This window comes from Chionomys nivalis, chromosome 13 (genome assembly GCF_950005125.1).
Source record: "Chionomys nivalis chromosome 13, mChiNiv1.1, whole genome shotgun sequence".
NCBI classification, from domain to species: Eukaryota; Metazoa; Chordata; class Mammalia; order Rodentia; family Cricetidae; genus Chionomys; species Chionomys nivalis.
The window spans coordinates 14,142,993-14,165,773 of NC_080098.1; the positions used below are offsets into that span (position 1 = coordinate 14,142,993).

At 39.2% G+C, this 22,781-nt stretch overlaps 1 protein-coding gene across 7 annotated transcripts in view; it reads left to right on the top strand.

Annotated features, from left to right (window-relative positions):
• Nebl (nebulette) overlaps nt 1-13,630 on the top strand; it is a 352,705-nt gene extending 339,075 nt beyond the window's left edge. For 6 of the 7 annotated variants that reach the window (XM_057787023.1, XM_057787026.1, XM_057787027.1 and 3 more), the window contains 2 exons: nt 5,578-5,684; nt 7,692-13,630. In XM_057787023.1, the coding sequence (XP_057643006.1) occupies nt 5,578-5,684; nt 7,692-7,868 (284 nt within the window). In that variant the 3' untranslated portion in view covers nt 7,869-13,630. The remainder of the gene's footprint in view (nt 1-5,577; nt 5,685-7,691) is intronic. The other variant, XM_057787029.1, reaches the window with a different exon arrangement.
• The last annotated feature ends 9,151 nt before the right edge of the window (nt 13,631-22,781 follow it).

Consider the following 22,781-nt stretch of genomic DNA (forward strand, 5'->3'; position numbering starts at 1 on the left):
CTTCTTTCTCCCAGCATTCTGTCTGTTTGCTCCACCCACCTAAGGGCTGGCCTATAAATGGGCCAAGGCAGTTTCTTTATTAAATGAAAGTAACTCCTCCATCACATCTATATCTATATACACATATGCATATATATATACACACACATATATACATATATACATATATATCACATACCCTCACATCCTCGCACCCTCTGAGTCCAGTTAGTGTGCATATATATGTATATATACACACATACGCACACCCTTCTGAATTTGTTTAGTGTTGCTCGTAAGTATTGTTCAGAGCTGACCACTTGGGTTTGGCTAACCTACCAAGGGACTCATCCTTGGCTAGTCTGATTCTCTTGGCAGTCACTAATAGCCTTAGCTCTTCATTTAGGGGTGAGGTCTTGTGAGATTTCCCCTATCCACATTGAGATGTTAGCCCATGCTGTCATTGTGTAGGTCTTGCATTGAGTTATCAACCTGGAATTTTAAAGCCACTCCTTTAATTTTTTTGTTTGTTTTCCTAGGTTTCAAGAAAGGCATCCCTGTAGTGTAAGAGCAATACAGAATGATACTCATGCCTCTTTTTAAGAACTGTTGTTTATTTTTACTTTGTCGTTTTCCTTGGGCTTTCAGTGATGTTTTGGAGTTCTAGTAGGATTTAGAAGCTCCTTTAGTGCAGTAGTTATAAGGCAGATAGGAAAGCTTTACAACCCCATGGAAACTTTCTACTAAGGAATCAGAGAGATGAGGATAATCAGTGAAGGCATGATGAAAACCGCAGGGCTGGAAGACACACTTGCCCTGCAGTGGCTCTTCCTGAGCTCTTGTCCCTGCTTGTAACCCCCACACACCCAGAACTAAACTGGATGCCTCGAATTTCATAGTGTGTTAACAGAAGTTGCTGGTTCCCTTTGAAGGACAGTTCTGAGCAGCTGAATACATGAGGATGCATACTTTTTGTTTTTGTTTTTGTTTTCCAAAAAGTAGAGAGCACTGTGAAGCAGTGGTCCTAGTACACATGGGCACAAAGCTGGAATTGTGGCGTATAGACTATGAACTGTAGACTCAGGGATAGCACACTTTTTCCTAATGTTCTTTCCTGAGACATTTCCCCAAAATATTTTATGATGGGTATACTTCTTGCATAAAACTTAAAGTTTATAATTGAATGGTATAGTGATGGATTTGCATATAGTTTCTTTTCTTTCAGGTAAATGAACAGACATGTCTAAATGATCTTTAAAATTATGAGTAGATTCAAATAATATTTAATGAAGAAATTACTTGTCTAAATGGTGAAAACAAGTTTTGAGGGTTTTTTTCAGTCTACATCGTTAATTTATGTATTTAATCGGACATGCCCTATATGCATATCCAGAACCATCTCCCTAATTGACTGAAGGGCTGGCTGCCCAGGGCCGTCATGGTTTCCAGAGGGCAATTGTTTTGTCATTCCTTTGTGTGGCCTGCCTGGAACTTAGCAGACAGTCTCGTAATTATTGTGAATTGCTGTAGAGACTTACTGTGTGGCAGCCACAGCAGTGAGCCACATGGTGATTGAGGAGTTTCTGCCAGGGGTTGAGGAGGGAAGTCATTGCTCTCAGCTTCCTCTGCCCCCACAGGAAAGTCTCCTCCTTAGCAAGAGTAAGAGCCTGGATATTTAGAGTGATTTTTATTATTTTTTTCCTCGTGATTAGAGTTTGATAATATCCCTAACAACCCTTCACATTAAGTATGAAAATTGGGTTGATATTCTTAACCAGGACTGTTTTCTGGAAGGATTTGTGGTTTAATCATAGTTTAGTAAATTTATAGTAATTGCAATCTAAGTAGGTATCTTGGCAACCTCTCTTTGATGACCTACCTGGATACTAAGTGCAATTTATAATAATAACATAATATAAATACACTCACAAATTATTAAAAAAGAATCTCCATTCAACTTAGTATCATTGTCATCTGGAGAACGTATTGCAGGTTTTAATTTGCTAATCATTAAACTTCTTTAAAGAATTGATTTCATGCACCATTAGAATGCATTTGCCATTTATAAAATATTAAACTCACAACACCTGAGAATTATATCTGTTCATTCCTTTTATTATAAAAATTGACCTGAATAAATAAACCTATTATAGGTATATGCTCAACTTGATTAAACTAAAATGGCAAACTATTATGGTTTTAATAGCACATGTATTGTACATCTCTTTCTAATGAAGTATATAATTATACAAACCAGAATGAAGACCATAGTACTGAAATGCTTTCACTGATAGCTAGTTTGCTTACAAATACTTTAAAAATACAGACGTATTGCTTTGGATGCTATTCATGAAGAAAGCTCCACTCATCCTCTGCCGAAATTTCTGCCAAGAAAGATGGATACATGTGGAATCCCTATCAGTAAGAGAGCCGCTGGTTATGCTTTGGGAACTAATTTGTTTGGTTGCTGTTTTATAAATTATTGTTGATAATATATTGCTATGAATATACAAATTTGCTAAAACTGATGTGGTTTATGAAAAATACAGACATATAGAGAAATTCACATACAAATATATGCTTTTTTTATGGGTTTGTAGACCTTTTTTTTAATAGCTTCTGTACTCTGTTTTAGGTGGTTTGTCTAGAAATCCGAGCTCATCAAGAAATAAATGATGTCTTGTTTGCTTGTATGTTTTGGTTTGAGTGGATTTTTGTTTTTGTTGTTTGCTTGCTTGTTTTCGAGTCAGAATCTTGTTTTGTGACTCAAGCGTCCTAAATACAATCTGTGCAGCTTGAGTTGGTTTAAACTCATTGTGCTTCTGCCTCAGCCTTCTCAGTGATGGAGTCACAGGCAAGCACTGCAGTTGGATTTTATTTGGGCAGCCAGATCACAAATAATGACACAATACTTCTTATTAATTAATTATCAAAGCTCAGCCTATAGCTTAGGCTCATTCCTAACTAGCTCTTATTATGTAAATCAACCCATTTCTATTAATCTGTTCTACTGTGTGTTGTTTCCTCTCTACCATCTTGCACCTCCTGTTTCTTCTCCATATCTCCTGGTGTCTTCTGCATGCACGCCTTGATTCCTCCTATACCTCCTGCTTAGCTATGGGCTATTGAGCATTTTATTACACTAATCATAGCAAATACATCTTCACACAGTGTGCAAATATCCCATAACAATCACCACCATGCTTGGCTCAGAAACTATGTCTTCTGATTGTCCTAATTAGTGGTGAAGATGGTAAAAATTCAGTGGACACCATTTTGATATATTTTAACATAGGAGGATGGTACTTAAGAAACTCCTGATTGTTTTTTTTGTTTTATTCTTTGATAGTTTCATATGCATATATAATGAATAATTTTAGTTATTTTCAGTTCTCATGCCCTCTCTCATCCCTCTCCCTTCTCCCATTGAAACTTTCCCAACAAGTTTCTTCTGTATTTTCGTGTGTGTGTGTTTGTGTGTGTGTGCATGTGTATGTGTGTGTGCATGTGTGTGTGTAACTCACTGGGCATAAAGTTTAATTGTTGTTGACACATGAGAATGGGTTGGGGTTATTTATTGATGCATGGGCAACTTATCAGTATCATACCATTAGGGAAAAATGACACTACTTCCCTAAGCAACCATTAACTGCCAACAACCACTAGTGGAGGGATGGGACCTCATGATCTCCTTTCATCCATGGTAAAATGAGGACTGGCCAAGTCTTGTTCAGGTCTTGTTCGGGTAACCATAGTGGCAGTGAGTTCCTGAGTGTAATGTATATGTCATATCTTTTACCATTCAAATTTTTATTTGCTGAAGAATTCATATAATTTTAAACCCTCCCTTAATTCCTCTCTGTTGCTTTCTGTGTCCCTGCTCCACGCTGACCCAAACATGCAGGAATAAGGGTCCCAAACTGTGAGGAATTGAAGGGGAGGATCAGGGATGAGAATTAAGAAGAGGGAAAGCTGGAATCAAGAGGTCTGCATGAGCAGACGACTCCTACTTGAAAGCCTAGAAAGAAGCACAGCATCTTCCACACTGTCTGCAGGGGAAAAGGACAGAGTCAACAGAAAGCTACCACGCCATGGGGGTGGAGTCAGCAATAAACTAATCAAGCAATATTGCACAAAGGGATCCCAGGATTTCTAGTGTTATTGACCAAACACACAGCGACCTGGGGACTGATAGCAACAGCCTTTTAGTTGTGGGAAGAGTCAGGTTCCTAGGTACGAAAACCCTTAACTCTTTCAAGGCCCTGGCCCTGGCTCCATACTACAGTTTGTCAAGTATACTTCTGGGCAGGAACGCAGAGCTAGTGCTCCTTTTGCCCTTTCATCTGGGCCTCTGAGAAAGCTTTGGATTGGTTTAATCCTCATAACACTCCCTCTCAAACTTATGATTCTTTTATAATTGTTATTGGTTTACACACACATGCAGAGAGAGAGAGAGAGAGAGAGAGAGAGAGAGAGAGAGAGAGAGAGAGAGAATTCACTTAGTGTTGCTCATTTTTACGTGTTTTTATGGTTGACCAGAGGGGCTTGTCCTTGAAGAAGACTCATCTCCCATTTTCAACAGCCATTGATGGCCTATAGCTCTTCATCTAATGATGGGACCTTGTGAAATTTCCCCATATGCATTGGCATGAAGACTGGAATTATCATTATGCAGTCTTGTGTAGATAACTATATTGTATATGCCAGCTTTCCTGGCATGCCTACATATGTTACACTATATAGCAGCATATGTCCTTGTCTTCTGGATTTTACAATTGTTCAGGGGATTCCCTGAGCCTTAGGTGTAGGGGTTGTGTTATAGACATACCAAAGGAGACAAGGAGCTCCATGGTGAGTTTATACATATACATTATTCCATCCTCCTGTTCCTAAACTCTTTCTGCCCACTCTTCCATGATGTCCTTTGAGTGTTGGAGGGGGTAATATAAAATTAGGTCAAAAATTTTACCCTCACTTATTGGATTCTTTTTACTTTTTTACAGTTTTTGTTTTTAGTAAGCATGTTTTTTTTTTTTGTTAAGAATATCGTAATTTTTGTTTCAACTATTTTTTTTAACATAGCATCTACAGTAGAGTAATAGAAATCTTAAAAACAAAGTTGACTGACATTTTGAGAGCTCCTGGGAGAGGGGGAGATCATTTCCTTTAATGGTGTGATTGCTGGTAGGTATACCACACTCAAGAGTAGTGGGGCAGCACAACTTGGCATTGATGGGTTAAAATAAGTAAGTAAGCAAGCAAACAAACAAACAAAAACAGAAGAAGACTCAAAGGTGGTTTGGAGGGAGGAGTTGGGAAGGGTATATGTGATTATGATCAAAACAAACCGTTTGCATGAAATTCTTAAAGAATTATTGATCTTTAAAGGAACATAGTTAACTGCGCAATAAACAGATTTTTAAATTAATCTCCTTAAATACCAAGATTTGGACTAATCTAGAGATTGCCTGTACTGTTGTTTCTCAGATTTCATAGGCACCGAAGACATTTTGTTTTACTGTTAGTGCTCAAAGTCACTTGGGTTTAGGCAGAGCATTTGGGCATTAACCTCAGGGATTTGTGTGTGTCCTCGTGCAGCTCCTGTTCTTCCTGGAGCTTACCAGCAGAGTCACTCCCAAGGCTACGGGTACATGCACCAGACCAGCGTGTCATCCATGAGGTCCATGCAGCATTCACCCAACCTAGTAAGTGTTGATGTCAACCCATCCTGCTTGATGACAGAGTGAGGAGAGCTTGGTGACAGAATGCTTGTCTAGAATGTAAGATTCTGAGCTCAACCCCCAGCATTGGGGAAAAAAAAAACCTGACACATTGCTATCTGTGTAGGTCTTTCAATGGAAACAAAACCATTGCTGAGGTCAAGTGATGAGAAACAATCACACTAATAAACACTGCATCAAGCAATAAAACAATCAGGTCATTTAGCAGCAGGATCCTTTTTATGTTGCTTTTATGTTGTGGTGATGAAACACCGTGACCGAAAGCAACTTAGAGAGGGACGAGTTTATCTGGGCGTGGGCTCCAGAGGGATGAGAACCCATGCCCAGAACAAGGAGGCATGGTGGCCAGAGCACAAAGTTAAGACATCACATGTCAACTGTAAGAACAAAGCAGAAAAGTAATCAAGAACTAGGGCAAGTCTATATTCTCTTAATGTCAACTTTCAGTGACATATTTTCTCTAGCATGGACATATGTCTTAAATTTTGCCATGACTGGAGATCAAATATTTAAATACCTTAGCCTATGGAAAACATTTCTCATTCAAACCACCACAGTGTCCCAATTTTTACTTCATGATTGGAAAGACCTGGGTATACTCTTCATCCAGGCCTAAGGAGGTACAGGTATGCCATAGTCAGGTTAAAGAGTTAAACTTCATGTTCATCACAATGGCCTCAGAAGTCGAATGGACATAGGCCAAATAGCTATTTTAATTTAATTTAAATGTTTTTAACACAAAGAAATAGTAAGTAGATATCTCAGTTACTCCGACAATCATAGTATCCAGGTATTGAGATGACATGTTATACTCCCAAATCTATACAATTACCACATGCAATTACTGCATTTTAATTGAAAGTCTATGAATGACAGTATCCTTACAACACCCCTATTAGCATTTGGTTGAAGTTCAGAAGGATGATTGCTTTGTGGTCATACTTGGTACTTCATGCTGAAGTTGCATCTCTCAATACTTAGAAGCAGGTGATGTTCTGTAAGGTAGTCAAGTGCTTTCAGGTCCTTTGTGTGCCAGCCACTTTCCTCAGTCTCTTTAATCTATGAATATTTTTGCCTTTGAGATTTACTGACTATAAATATTAGATGAACTATTAGTCTTGAACTAAAACAAAGAGAAAAACACACTTTAAAAATTTTCACTTTGGGGGCTGGAGAGATGGCTCAGTGGTTAAGAGCATTGCCTGCTCTTCCAAAGGTCCTGAGTTCAATTCCCAGCATCCACATGGTGGCTCACAACCATCTGTAAAGAGGTCTGGCGCCCTCTTCTGGCCTTCAGACAAACACACAGACAGAATATTGTATACATAATAAATAAATACTTTTAAAAAAATTAAAAAAAAATTTCACTTTAACAACATGTTCCTTATATGTACATCAAAAATCAGGACTTTCTATAGGAAATTTGTGGCACTGTGATATGAAATATGTAAAGTTTAAGTAAATTATTTCTTTTATATATTCTTAATTGGGAACAAAAATTTTTAGTACTTACATCAGAAAAGTTCATTTTCTATACAAGGGGGAGACATTAACAGAAAACCAGTGGACTATGGGCTTGCTGTTAAGTAGGGGAAGGGGCTAATCTGAAGAATGAGGGATGGGGGAAAATCTACATTTCTAAGGCTTCTGGGATTTTCTGTGTGTGGGACCCAGTGTTACTTTTTCGAAGACTATTTTTAGGCAAGCACACTATTTTAATTATTGTATTTCATTGTTGTCTTTTAAGGCTGAATTATTGTGTCATCTTTTGGGATCATTGCTTTGATCTTAGATCTGTCTTCTCTAGATGAACAAACTTGAGATTTCTAGAATTAGGTGGCATCCGTGGCTTGCAACTGCCCAGAGGTAGCAATGCCTATAAGCCTCCATGCTCATCATGTGTGTGGTGGTTTGTTGGGACCCAGATTTGTACCTGTGACTGCAATACCCAATCACTTCTTCTTTTCTCAGAGGACCTACCGAGCCATGTACGACTACAGTGCCCAGGATGAAGATGAGGTCTCCTTCCGCGATGGTGACTACATTGTCAACGTGCAGCCGATTGATGACGGCTGGATGTATGGCACTGTGCAGAGAACCGGGAGAACGGGCATGCTCCCGGCAAATTATATTGAGTTTGTGAATTAATTCTTCCTCCTCGCCCTTTGAGCTTTATTCTGATGTATTCTAAACCCAATCTTTTTAAAAGATAGAAGATACTTTTCAGATAACTTGGCAATTATTTTACAATAATGTACCCTTACTTTGACAATTAGACACACAGGTACCAGGAGGAAGGAATGACTTTTGGGCTGGAAATAGCAGCATCCATAGTAATTCCTGTAAAGAAAACCATTAGGTCTGGAGACCTGGTGCTGCTAATTGTGTTTGTGGTTTCATTTAGTTGGCTATTCAACCCTTCTGGGAAATGTATTTTTGTAGACTTTAATAGAGATGTTGATTGTCCCTTACATGTAACAAGTGTATGAAACTTCTTAGCTGTCACCTGGAATCATCTGAAGCCAATTCTCATAGTCTAGCAACACAGCCAATAATTTAAAAATTGTTCAGCTTTTGAATCATTGGGTAATTTTCAATTCAAGTGAGAATTGCCTAATATAATAAATGGGAGCAGTGGCAGAATGAATCTGGTTAAAATCATATTGACCGTAGCCTTTGGGAGCAGGCAGGAAACTTGCCCTTTCCCTAGGCTCCCCAGGATCTAGTTAATTCTCATTGTTTCAGGGTATAGCCTATATTTCTCAGTGTTTCTTGGTATTTCACATGCGTTTCATGGCGCAGTCAATCTCCATTTACATTCTGTAGGACAGAGCACATGCTTAGGTCCCCAGACCTTCAGGACCGGTAACTTCACAGCTACTCTGCAAAGGGCAAAGTTCAATGTCATCTGTATTATTTCCCTAGTAGCCTCTATCCTGTTGCATGTCTAGTGGGCTTAAGCTTCCGTAACATGGCAGCTGCTTGCCCATCCTTGTTATAAAAGTCAGCAGTGTGGCTGATCTTGCCCTGCCCTTTGTTATAGTTGCCAGCTCATAAGAAAACATTTTGAAAAGTTGCTTGAGACTTTCTTGCTGTATTAAACTCTAGCTTTGAAAGACTCATGCCTGAGGAAATACACATATACTCTAGTAAATTAGAAGACTTATGTATTTACTGGATAGCTTTTGCTCACTTAATGCTACTACCATTGATTTAAAAGAGCAGTGAATTGGACAGCATTCTCTGTAAGGGGAAATGGACTATACAGTATAGCGGAGGGAAAGCAAAATACAAAACAGTAAGTAGAAGTTTGCGCCACAATTCAACGATTTGATCTTATATTTTGACAATTGGTCTTCAGACTCTGGGATGGAAATATAGTCACTAAGTATATCTATAAAAAGGATTCCTTTCCCAACCTTGGTTTTCATTTACTTTCAGGATTAGATAAGAAAATCATCAGAGATTTTTCTTTCTTTTTTTTTTTTTTGGTGCAACCAACAGATGATTCACTAAGAAAGAAATAGATGTCTTGTTTTGAGAGAATGTTCAGGGTTTTTATAAGTCAGAGCCCCAAGTAGAACCATTACTATTGTATCTTAAATTTTCTCTGCAGTCTGCAGTCGAAGTTAGTGGATTTGATGTTTATCAAACTCTGTTTTTCTCATGGTGCCTCCTACTGTGACTTGAAGCAGGGTGGCATTCATTTGAGATGTGAAACAGGAGAGATCAGTCACAAAATTGTGAGAAGATACTGGGATTGTGGGACTATCCACCCAATGTGTTCAAGGAAATTAACAAAGCACCCACCAGTGAAAAACATTTGAATGAAATGTTTATAAGGCCAAACTCAAAGCTGATTTATTGAAAACTTTGAAAGTGAGTTCATACTTTTGAAAATCAGTAGTTTCATTAGATTTGCCTTAAAGAAAAGTTTTATTACACTGAGCTGTGTTTCTGTGATACCGATAGAATATTGAAAAGAAAAAATAACTGAGATTTCCCTGGAAAGGGTTTTTATAGCTTTGTAAATAAAGAGCTGAGCTAATTTTCTGTCATTTGAATAACCAGTCATGATTAACCTTCCCAACTGTTTTCATGTCTTGAACACACCTAAAAAAACCAAACTGCACCTGCAATAATTTTACAAGCATCTTAAAACTAATAGCAAGAGTGATAAGCTGGCTCGTTTATGTTATGTGTCTTTATGCTTCCCCAGGCAGACCATTTCTGTGTGTTTGTGATTATTAAAAAAGAGAGTCGTTGTTGATTAAAACTTCAGGCTAAATGAAGGGAAGGTATGATTTTTGATAATTGTGTGCAGGAAGCTCAACCGAAGCCGACTTTGAAATGATGTTGGACATCAGCTAGTCTCCACAAAGTATCAGCTCAGTGGCCCACGTTTTTGGCACTCATCAATTTCAAAGTCAGATTTGATGGATGTGAAAGTCGGTCCGTATTTTGGAAATAAGTGTCCTAAATGTTGAGCTATACATAATGTTTGCATAGCAAGAGTTTTCTATTTTAAGTCTTTCTGAATTAAAATCTGATCTGGACTCAATAAGGGGCAGTTATTCTCAATACAGACTGAGGCAGAACCAGACATTGTATGCTCTTGATACTTGTGACACTGTTACCAGCACATGTAAGGATGTTACCCACCTCGTCAGAAAAGAGGAGCCCAGATGTGTCATATCCAGATGCCATCTTTTTCAGCATCATTAGAAAACACTTTATTTTTTTTTTATACACTCTCCACATGCCTCCCTCCCCCTTGGAGTTTGGCAGCCAGTATCTCACGTGTAACACTGACAGCTAAAGATGAATTTAAAAACAAGCCCTTTAGAAATCAAGCTAAGGGAAACTAAATGCCAAGCACAGAGAGCGTGCACCTGTTCCTAAATGCGGTGGTTTCTCAAGCCTGACAGATGCACAGGAAGATGCTTGAGATACTTCTCAAGGACTCTGGAGACAAATGTATTTGGTTCATGTTCCTCTTGAGAAAAGTTTAACAACAGAATATAATGCTTTTGTTGTAAGCTTTTGTAGTAGATTTGAAAAAACTTTCTTTTTCTCCAGAGAGCTTACTATTTCTAACCTGTGACAAAATGAATACTTCATGTCCTCATTGTGTTCCTATGTGTGCAGCAAACCCAGTTTGGAATTTCGATCTGGTTGTCCTTCTTCATGGAGCCCCTGCATCTTCCCATGTATCTCAGCCTCCACAGAGCATCTAGGAATGTCTAAGCACAATTTCCCCAAGCACCCTGTGTGGGCATGGGTGATATTAGAACAGTCCCTCTCTCACCAAGGCCCTTTGTTTCAAGATGATGATGTCATTTGGCCAGTTTTACTAAAGTCTTTCATTCCAGATCTTTGTTCTGAGGTTCATAACACTCCAGGAATGCTGGGAAAACCTTTTCCACAAATGACACACCCAGTGTTCAGGTTCCTCCACCTCTAGTGGAATGCTTTCAGTGAAATAATAAAGAATATAAGTGTGATCTTTAATAATGCAGCCCTATATACAGTGGATATAGTTTATACTAATGTTCTAATATAGATATATACAAAATAGGTGCCTTTTTGATTATACTTGTTTATCATTATGGTCTTGGAAAGGAAACCAAGCAAGTAAGCTTCTGCATATTCTATAACAATATTTTATGATACATGATTGCTATTTTTGTGGTGAGAAGTGGGATGCACCAAATGAAAGATGTTGCAGGTTGTATTTTCCTTCTTAAGGTTTAGAAATTTAGAAAATACTGACTTCTTCCATTTTCTGAAAAGTTGGTTTTTTTCTTGTGGATTTATATATAGTTGAGAAATATAAGCATTAAGTTTAAGTTTGGGGTTTAAAATATTTATGGTGAGATAGATTAGTTATATTATGAGGCTGAATTCACTGCGTATGATGAGCTTTATGACTTGATCTTGTGTTAACTGTTTGTCTCCGATAATCTGAATGTGGCTGCATTGCACTTGTATGGGGTAATACAACATGATGAGAAAGCTTTAGTTGAGTAGGAAGCTATGTAAATTAATTTAAGATGCTAAAATGAAAAACTCTCTGAAGGATTCCATGCCCCTTAGGTCCCTTTTTCAGGCAAGTAGCTGTTAATAACGGATGACCAAAAGAGTCAAGACATTGTGGGTATATTCTGTGATCATCATTCCAGGGCACATAAGATGCTAGACTCCTCATGCTTCCCTGGGAAAATATCCTCCCCAACTGTCTGTGACCAGTCTATCCCCAGGATTCCACATGCTTACTGTGTCTGATGTATGGTATCCTGTTGCATAGCACACACATTACTGTTGTCAATTATTGTTAAAGATGGTTTCCTTTAAAGGAGAGAGAGAAAACTGCAATGCAGCCGCCTTCCTTTGTGTTCATCCAATGGATTGCTAAGCATTTTGCAAGTGTGTAACAGGCATGATATTTGTGGAACTGTTGGCTTTTGACCTGTGATAAAAACACGAATTGGAATGGTGTACTTTGGATTCTGTTTGCTTTGAAATATGTACAATTGTGGTTGGTGATTAATTTGTAAAACTGTACTAACTTTGAGAGCATAATGATTTTGAAAGAAGCAGTAAATGATTTTCCTTGGAAGGGGAATCATAGAATGATATAAGGTTATTAGTATAATTTGGCTTTTGTTATGCAAATTGTTAACACCAGCTATTAAAATATATTTTAGTAGAAATGCTTTAATTCATGTTTTTTTTTCCTCTACACTGTGAATCTTTAAGCCTTGGTGGACCAGAGGCACATTGTGATGTCAAAGGACTAACCTATGCAAATGAGTTCACATCTTATTGCTGTCACAGTAAACATGTGCTAAGAAATGATTTCTCCTCATAATATACAGCAGCATTGAAATAGCACAGAAAGCCTGGCCTCCCATGCATTACACTGCAGTCCCTCAAAATCCCTTCAAGGCCACCAAAACCATTAGCATTTGTGGAAATCAGATTGCTATCTATTGAAACTACTTGAATGACGCCAGGAGGAAAATGACAGTGGCTTTCATAGAACTATGTTCTCACATATTCTCTCTTCAGGGTCTTGGTATTCTGTGTCTACTACATGTGTTTGTAAAGGATTTATGATGCATTAATTTCCTATCAACACATTTGGTTTGCTTAAATAAATACAGAATGTAACAAAAGTGTTTGACTTCTTGGTTGTCACCATGGTTTCTTTGGAGCACAGGTCATTGGGTGCAGGTAGTGCCCTGTGAGTTCCTCATGATGACTCTCATGCAGTCACAGGATAGATGTGTGATGGCAAATAGTGCATTTGTTTTTGAAAAGCTGTGCAGAGTGTGTTTCCCCAAACTAATACAGTTTTAAGTAATAATAATATGCTTTTTAAACCCACAGTCTTTCTGATTTTACACCAAAGTACTGCTGCAATGCATCTTGTTAGTTAACTTTTTTCAAAACTAAAATCTTCACTGGTCTAGTGTTGGTTTTCATGTATCTGCAAGATGAAGGAAATGACTTGGAGGAGGGAAAGAGCACAGAGGATACTCTGATTTTTCATCTAGGAATGACTCTTTATCATAGATCATAATTACTTCCATTCTCAGAATGGAAAAGTTAGTTAAGCTCCTATTTTTACTCTCATCTACATTTCAGTAAATTGGATCTTGGTTTGATCGTTTACTTTTGTAAATGTCTCTAACATAGTGCTTCCAAACTGTGGACTGATAAATCTTGTAGACAGACAAATTTAAAACAGGTCAATCAAGAAGCTTTGCAAATGGCATTTGCTCAAAGAGTAAACACTTCTACCAAATCTTGAATGTTCTGTTTTTCACATTCTGTAAGTATGGATCGAATATCTATGGCATTATGAATCAAACATACTCAAGTTATTTAAAATTATAAAATAAATAACCCAGATATCTGTTTACTTGAAGAATTTACTGTCCTTCCTTCCTCTAAGACTTGTTATTTCATGGTTATAATTACACTCTTTGAAATGTGGGCCACAGAGGAAATGAATAACTGTCCTAGAATAATTTAGGTTCCAAATGAATTATGCTTATAATTTTATTATTCTAATTTTAAAAATTGTGAAGTTAATTGAAATTAATTGAATAATTGAGATGTAGCAGAGTCCCAAGTACTTTGCAAAACAAATTTCTAAAAAAACATTCAGATATAATATACTGGAAAATAGACAAAAGGAAAATTTTATTATTATTTTTTTTTAATCTGCTTCTGCTCTACACAAGGGGTTTTGTGATGGTAGAGCACTGGATCAAGTCCAAGGGTGAGGTTCAACTTTTTTTCTGTAGTTCTAAGCAGAATTTTTTGGCCTTTGTCTATTGCATTTTTATCTATGAGCAGTAGAATTCTGATGGAAAGGGGAAAAGGAGAGAACGGGCTCAAAGACTGAAAGTCAGTATCAGAACAAGGGCCCAGTTGCTGATTTGGGTTTATACCATGGAGTTTTGATCTTTACAGCTTTTTAATAGTCGAAAATAGAGAAGTGGGTGAAATCTGAATATCTGTTACTTTATTTCAGAAAGGGGGATGCTTCCCCATCCTAACATTAGCTTTGAGATTGCTCTTTCAGTGGACCAGTTTCTGATTTATGAGAGCCACACTTTCGGCCTTTTCGCAGGGTAGTTGCTGACCAAAGACACATGTTCCAGACTGGTGCTCATTCCATGTGGGTTACCACATTCTGCCCCATGTAAACTCATGTCTCTGTCCACAGCTGATTAGATCAAGGTGACCACAAGGGCTGCCTAAGAACCATGTCCATCCATCAGGGTTAAGAGTGGCAATCAGCTTGGATATCCCAAATATGTCTGATTTTAAACTCTGCTAGAAAGAGAAGGTGGCCCCTGGTTATACTATTGAAAACTGTAAGATACAAAAGTCAGGAAGAAGCATAAGTTGTGGATAACTGGAAAGTATGGATGAGGAAAAGCACAAAGAGAGGACAGGAAGAATTGAAGAGGTGATTGCTGGTGGCAGGAGCTGTGGCGTAATGGGCAGTAGTGGATTCTTGTTCATGGTAGCCACTGTTTAGAGAACTGATTTCTGCTACATTTCATGCTCCATCCACTCTACAGGAAGTTAGCCCACTCTGAGTGACCTCCTTTTTCCTCCCTATATATCTGTAACACTCCAGTGAGGCAAACCCTGTGTTTCTTTCTGTGTTGCACAGAAGCTTTCTATTCTCTGGGATGAGTTCCAGGTGTGCCTCTCAGCCTCATCACAGATGTCTGATGAACAAAGCCTTTACATAGGTCCTCTGTCACAGATTAGAGGCTCATATCTGGCAAATGGAGTGATCAGCCAGCACATACTAAATGATGGTAAGATGTACATGGTGTCCTCCAAAATTAAACACTCAGTAGCAAATGGGACATTATTATCACCAGTTGAATGTCACATATATTGGTATTTTATTGTCTTTCAACTTTTTTTTTGTCTTTAAATTTTACTGTATCTCAACTTTAATTTTGGTTATATTTTAAATATTCTACTGAAAATCAGTAGAATTTATTTATTTATTTATTTATTTATTTATTTATTTATTTAAGATTTCTGCCTCCTCCCCGCCACCGCCTCCCATTTCCCTCCCCCTCTCTCAACCAACTCCCCCTCCCTCAGCAGCCTGAAGAGCAGTCAGGGTTCCCTGCCTTGTGGGAAGTCCAAGGATCTCCCACCTCCTTCCAGGTCTAGTAAGGTGACCATCCAAACAGCCTAGGCTCCCACAAAGCCAGTACGTGCAGTAGGATCAAAACCCAGTGCCATTATTCTTGACTTCTCAGCAGAATGGGATGGGGATGTTCTATCAGGAACTCACCAAGGCCAGCTGGACTGGGTCTAAAAACAGCATGGGATAAAACCGGACTTGCTGAACATAGCAGACAATCAGTAGAATTTTTATTTTTCTTTGTGTTTGTTTGAATTAAAGTCTCTCTATACAGCTCAGGCTGACCTGGAACTCACTTTGTAGCCCAGAAAGGTATAAGCTGTAGCTCATCCCCAAATTCATGATCCTCCTGTCTCCATTTCCCAAGTGTGGGGATTATAGGTGTGCACCAGGTTAAAAAATCTCGGTAGTTAGTAGTTAAATTGTGTTTTCCTGTGCCTTGTGAAAGGGTCAATAATTAATATCAAATGAATTTAACTTTATTAGAAGATACAAACAAAGACAGGATTTGGGGGATTTAGAGAATAATAGTGATTTTTTCTTTATTTGTTCTGTTTGTTGGTTTTTCTTTTTTATTTATTACTTTTGTTTTGACAGTTTCATACACGTGTATGGTGCATTCAATTTCCTCTCAGCCTCAGCCCTCTTGTCAGCTTTCACTCTGCCCGCCCCCCTTTCAGGTCTTTTCCCTAGAGATATGCCCTTTTTGTTTTGTTCTGTGACCCATTGACTTTAACCAAGATAGTTTGTATGGCCACGAATTCTGAAATGTCCATCATAGACTGGTGGGCTCACTGCTTGGCACACAACTGAATATAGTAACTCGCTGCCAATGGTCCTCAGGAAAGATTACGACCCCAAGAGATCCTCTCCTACCCGTGATTGGCTGTCAACAAGCCCAGTCTTTTGCAGGCCCAGTGCAGGCAACCGTGGCTGTTGTGAATCGTGTTTCCAGTGGCTGTGCCGTGCCCTGCTGTGAAATCGTGTGTCCAGTGGCTGTGCCCCGCTGTGAAATCATGTTTCCAGTGACTGTGTCATGCCCTAGAGACAGCATTTCTCCCCTATCATCCTGCTCGTTCATTCTTTCCATTCTCTCTTCCACAAGATGAAGAAGGTCTTTGAGACCAGATGGGTTGTGTGAGGTCCTCTGTAGACCTTGTCCTCTAAGCATATTTAGCCTCCATGAGTCTCTTCATTCAGTTCCCTTCACTGCACAGAGAAGCTTCTCTGAGTAAGGGTTACAGTAGCATTTGTCTATTGGTATAAACAATTTAGGCTACATTTTGTGCCATGTGAATTTATCTAAACCTGAGTGGCATGGTCGTCTCCAACCATGAGGTATTGACTGAGTTTACAGTACCATGCATGTATTCCCTTGTATGCAGTAGCCTTAGATTTACTCGAAGAGCAAAAGTAGTTGGTTACCTCCATAACAACTGTGCCACTATCACTGGTTTCTAAATGCTTGACAAAGTGTGGAACAGTTACAGCCAGCTATAGGATTGAAACTGAATTGTTAGAAGACATTTATTAAGAAATCATACTTCCATAATTACTAAGTGACAGATCTTGAATAAAAGAGATAATTGAAGCCAGGTGGTGGTGGCACAATTCCAGCACTTGGTTTAATTCCAGCACTTGGGAGACAGAAGCAGGCGGATCTCTGTGAGTTCAAGGCCAGCCTGGTCTACAAAAGCTAGTTCCAGGACAAGTGCCAAAAGTTACAAAGTAACTCTGTCTCGAAAAAAATTTACAAAAACAAACAAACAAAAAGATAATTAAGGGATTAAAAGGGAATAAATTAGCAGTAATGAATTTATTCATTCAGCGTTTACTTCTTCAGAGTTCAGTGTATTCAAAGACCAAAGGAACTTTCTCTTCCACCATTAAGATTAGTAGGGGAGTCTGATAGCAAGCAACTAATTACATATTTCTGTAATTCTGACTACTTCTAATTATAGTTTAAAGAGCCATGAAAGGGAATCCCAGAGTACTAAGAATTCTTCATGCTGCAAAGGGTGAAGGGTAGACTGCAGGGAGGGTTTGGAAAGCATAGTAAAGCAGGAAGGTTTGAGCTGAGCCCCGAGAGCTGTGTGAAGAGCTGACAGTTGAAGTCCTTTGCAGCACTGGACATATGTGGAGATCCAGGCACTGATGGGCAGTAGCAGATATGTACATGTCTCCTCTCAAAATTTAAGTAACAATGAAACATTTTCACATTTATATTTTCACGTTTAATAAAATTGAATCTTTGGTGGAAAGAAGATGCTGTGTGAACTTGTGTGTTCACATATGTTTATCACTCTAATTATGACTTCTTCCATTCCTAAAACACTCAGTGTTAGATAAATTATACAAATAAAGCTTCACAGGTGTGATGTCCCTTCTTCTTGGTGTAATCAGTTATTACATGGGTTTTCCTGCACTGCCACTACCTCCCCATATCATTTTGGAAAGCATGTGTTGACCTGACCTTATCTAGTACTGTCTGCAGTACAAGCATTGATTGACATGTGCTTCTACCTTGCTTTAGAGTTCCCTCATTCAGGAACTGTCATTTCCATCTAATACACAGTATGAGTGGGGTATGGCGTGTTAAATGGGCAATGCAGGGGGAAGTCATTCACAATGCAAGAAAGCTGTTGATGTTTATCTGGACTCCCACCTTCCTCTAAGGTAGGTCATAGTCCTTTTTTTTTTTTTTAAATTCTAGCAAGAATGTACATTATAGATCTCTTTTAAAAGCCTGACAAGGTACTTACATATTATAGGTGTTACATCTGAAATCATTGACTGGCCACATTTGATTCCTTTAATCGATGCCTAATGGATAACACCTATTGGTATTTACACACATTTCCTGGTATGTACATTTTTTCCTTTAGAAAGAACTTTGGACTTCCAATACTGTGGCACATAAAGTGATTTATGGGCCTCTACATCTTTGGTATTTATGGAAAAGTAGCTCAAATTTTGAAGTGTCAATGTTTGTATTGCGACAGCCAGTTCCGTTTACATTTTTTAAAAAATGCTTTTAATATTGTGATTATGGTTTTCGCCTCCCCCACCTCCTCTCAGATCCTCCCCACCTCTGCACCTCATTGCACTGAAGTCCAGCCGGAGCAGGGAGGACAATGATTGCTCATCTACAGATGCCTTTCCTGTTCCGGGGCGCGGTGGCACAGCTGCATCACCAAAGAGAAAGTTCCCAGAAAGCCAGCTGCCTTTGATAGCTGTCCTCAGTGAGGACAGTTAGAGCACTTCTGGTGGTGCCCAGACATTCAGAGCATAGTTTCAAAGTCACAGTCTCATTTTCTGACTTTCTAACTTTTCAGATTTCTTGAAATAACACAGAATCGTCAGGATACTACAGCTAGCTGGATTATGTTTTCCTTTTCAGGGATCTCATGGCATAGAAATGTGACCAGTTGAGTATCATGGGATACAGATGTCTTAGTTTGGGTTTTTATTGCCGTGAAGAGACACCATGACCAGGACAACTCTTATAAAGAAAACATTTAATTGGGGCTAGCTTACAGTTTCAGAGGTTCAGTGCATTGTCATCATTGCAGTGAGCATGGCAGCATGCAGCCAGAGGAAAAGCTGAGAGTCCTATATCTTTCAGGAGACAGGAGGTCAACTGACACACCCGGTGGTATCCTGAGCTTAGAAAGCCTCAAAACTGACCTCCACGATGACACACTTCCTTCAACAAGGCCGTGCCTACTCCAACAAAGCCACACCTCCTAATAGTGCCATTCTCTGTGAGGTTATGGGGACCAATTACATTCCAACTACCACAACAGGCAAAGCCATTTTGTCAGGAGGAGTCCAAAAGATTCAGTACTGATGGAGGAAGGGGCTGGAGAACTCCTCCTTTTAATTTTTGTTGACGTTGACTGAAGTTTGGTAATTTTCCATTGGCCATGAGCTTGCTCTGGGAGATGCTTACTTTTCGTGTGCTATTATTTTTGCCTTGACTTTGTAGGTCAGTGGACAGTCAACTTAGCCTAAGAATGGCTGAGTTTCTCTTGCTGTTGACATCATCATTTTGAACAAACACCCAGGTCTTTTGTGAGACTAAGGCTGAGGGATGTTAGGTACTGAGCTACTGAAAAGGCACAAGGATGAGAGAAGGGAATTATACATCAGTTCCAATGGACAGCAGGTGAATTTCTTCATATATTATGGTTTGAACAAAACATTTTAAAAATGATCAGCATAATTACATATAGAGTTCAGTAGAATCTGACCCAAAAGTGAAAGCAGCAGTGTGGACAAACACAATATGAAGACAGAGATACCCAGCCTCTTTATCCCATTTTTAAGCACCAGTCAGATGTCAGCAAGTGCAAGTGTAGATTCAGTGGTTTTAAGCAAAGGAGATCTTTAAGTTTATGTGAAGTAACCTAGGCAGTTGTTTTCATAACTTGCATATACAGGCTGTTGTTTACTACAAAGAAATAAAACCTTTATTTACGAATGCTGGCGAGAAACTATCTTCATTGTCTACGTTTTAATGAGATAGCTTTAATAAGATATTATTTCCATGTTGAGTGATTGGTTTACTGTGAACTGATGGATGTTAGCCTTTTATGGTGGAGGGTTAGGAGGATGGTTAGCTTGTGGAGCAGCAGTGAGGGGCAAAACTGTCCCAAAGACTGAGTCCTGGAATGGAGCAAAATGCAAGAAGGAAGAAACCTGTGGGCAAAAGCAAACTCTATTTTTTCATGATCAGGTGTGTCTAGAGCTGTGAGCATTGTCTGTGGCCACCAGACCGGAGCCCATACTGGCAGTTCTCCATGGGGGTTTTAGGCATTCATCCTTGACCTGGGGTTGTATCATTTCTCTCGTTCTAAGGCTTTCTGGCTTCATGTACTGAGTAGCTATAGGTTTTGCTGGCTCTTTAGAATATGGATCCAGCATATTCCATGTAGCCGTTGTGGGTCTATCTAGCCTCCAATTGCATAAACCAATTTATTTATAAAGTAAATTCCTGTTTGTAATTACACATATTCTATTGGTTCTATTTCAGAGACTCCAGACTAATATAGAGACCACAAGTGGTTCTCCATGGAGGTTGCTCATATTATGAAAGAGAAGTTGCTTCCATTTCATTCTTTATGGAATCATTAATTGACTGGTAGGGAATGGTTATTAAAGACCCACACATTCATTAAGAACAGATTGGACGTTAATTGTTAGCAAAGTATGATGAGATGCTAAGACAGCATGTTAAGGCTCTGGATGTCTGGGTGAGAGGAGGATTCATACTGAGCGGATTAGATATTGATATGTTCAGTTTAAAATGATAGGGAAATTTTGTAGATTTTTATGTATTGTACTTTGTAAATTAACTTCCGAAGGGGAAGATCCGTAGTTCATGTCGACCTTTTAAAATGCATCACTTCTCAGGTCACTGATAGTAGAACATGCATGGATTCAGTTATCTGAAAGTGACACAAGAGGGCAGCTGTGTTCTATTTCTGAGCTCTACTGGCTACAGCATATTAGAGGCAAATTGAATATGTGCATAATTAGAATGACAAATTCTGATTACAAATAAATTTCTTATTATATGGATGCAATAAAAGTATTTAATTAAAATCCAGTTAATTCTACTTTATGCTCCTGAAATCCTTACTGACAATGGTTGGCAGGCAATAATGAAATTAATACCCTACTGATTAGCCTTGCAGTAGCACTTGCGTTTACACAGAGCTTTCCGTCAACGGCTTGGAAGTCATTTGACTGACCTGGAAGTGGATTTACTTCCACTCGAATGGAGGTACTCATAAAGTGCTGGATAGCCTGGTCTGGCAGATCCTGGGGGTTAAAGTAATGCAGCCTGAACAAGGGATGTTCACCATGTTCCAGGTCTGAATCATGCCCAATTTAAGTGGCTGTACACTGGGGTGGAGATCTGGGGAAGAATTCTGCTTCAATACAGACCAGGAGTGGAGCTGTGATGTATTCCCATGATTCAACAAGGATGCTATTGGCTTTGGCAAGATGCAAAGGTTTTGTAGAAATGGGCAGCCATTGAAGTAACAGAGCCTCCCCAAAGTATATGTAGGTAGACAGTTGTTATTTACTTCATATACATAGGTATTTATTACTTCAATGTGATAAGTTTCCATTTATGATGGATCCAAACAAGCATACATGGTCTCTTGTCAGCTCCTAATTCACCAGGGAAGAGTGGCGTGAGATGGGTTGTGGTCTAAATACTGACCTGAGTCGAAGGATGCAATATGTCCCTAGGAAGCAGCTCCTCTGACTGTGGGGCATTTGTTCAAGCAGCAGTTTGGCATGCTGATTTGAAGAGTTCAGACTGGAAGGTGGAGGAATTCAAGATTGATTGTGGGACTATTCACCCAGAAGAAGTGGGACCAAAGAGTGTATCCTTAGCTCTGAGGGTTAGTTCCAATACATGTGCCAAGAAGAAACCATCAGAAGTTCAAGTTCAAAGTTCAAGTTCAGAAGTTCTAGCTGAGGATTCAGAAGGATGAGCCATTCCAAACAGCATGGCACATGGGGGTCATCTGATGAGAGAGAACAGACAGGTGCCAAAGTGTAACACAGGGGAACCAGGAAAAGCATCCCGACCATAGAAGTAGCCATCATGAATCTGGATGCCATTATTGACCACACGCCAAGAGGTAGTTAGTTGGCTTTTTGTGTTGGATTACAGGAGTCTTCCTGATAATGACAAAGACTTGTACAGCTTCTGGTTTCCGCAAGTCTCAGAGTTCTAAGATGATAGTGTGAACTATATGACAGAACTGTTGCTGAAAATTAATGGAAAAGGAGAGCCAGCTTTAACTCGTGCCATGAGGTCATGTCTTCAGGTACAGCCAAGTTTCATCCCAGGGTGTTGAAGGAATGTAGATATGTAATCAGGGAGTTGCCTTTGAAAAATCATGTACTACAAGAGGACACAGGCACTGATGACAAGTGAGAGCCACGAGCTTTCAGGAAGAGAGGACTCCAGTGACTGTGGACAAACACATTTGGTCAAAGTTTGGTCCAGTTGTGGAATGAATCCTAAGCAGATGTCTCATGAGCACATTGAAAGGAATGTGTTGGCTGCTGGAAGCTGTGGAGTCACTAAGGGCAGAGTGTTCCAAAGGAGCCTCATCTTCTGTGAGAGGATGTTACTGAGCCAGCGAAGCACACGTGGGATGCCCAGCCTGTGTGCTGTGAAGATGTGCAGCAAACCGTGACACACTGCAATATCACTATGGAAAGAGAGCTACATAAACATGGCCATGAAGAAATTCTCATATGCCTGGGAACCATTTGGAAACTCTGTACTTAGACTGGAAGAAAGACCTTTCTTCCAGTTGGCAGTGACGTTTGGGAAGGGC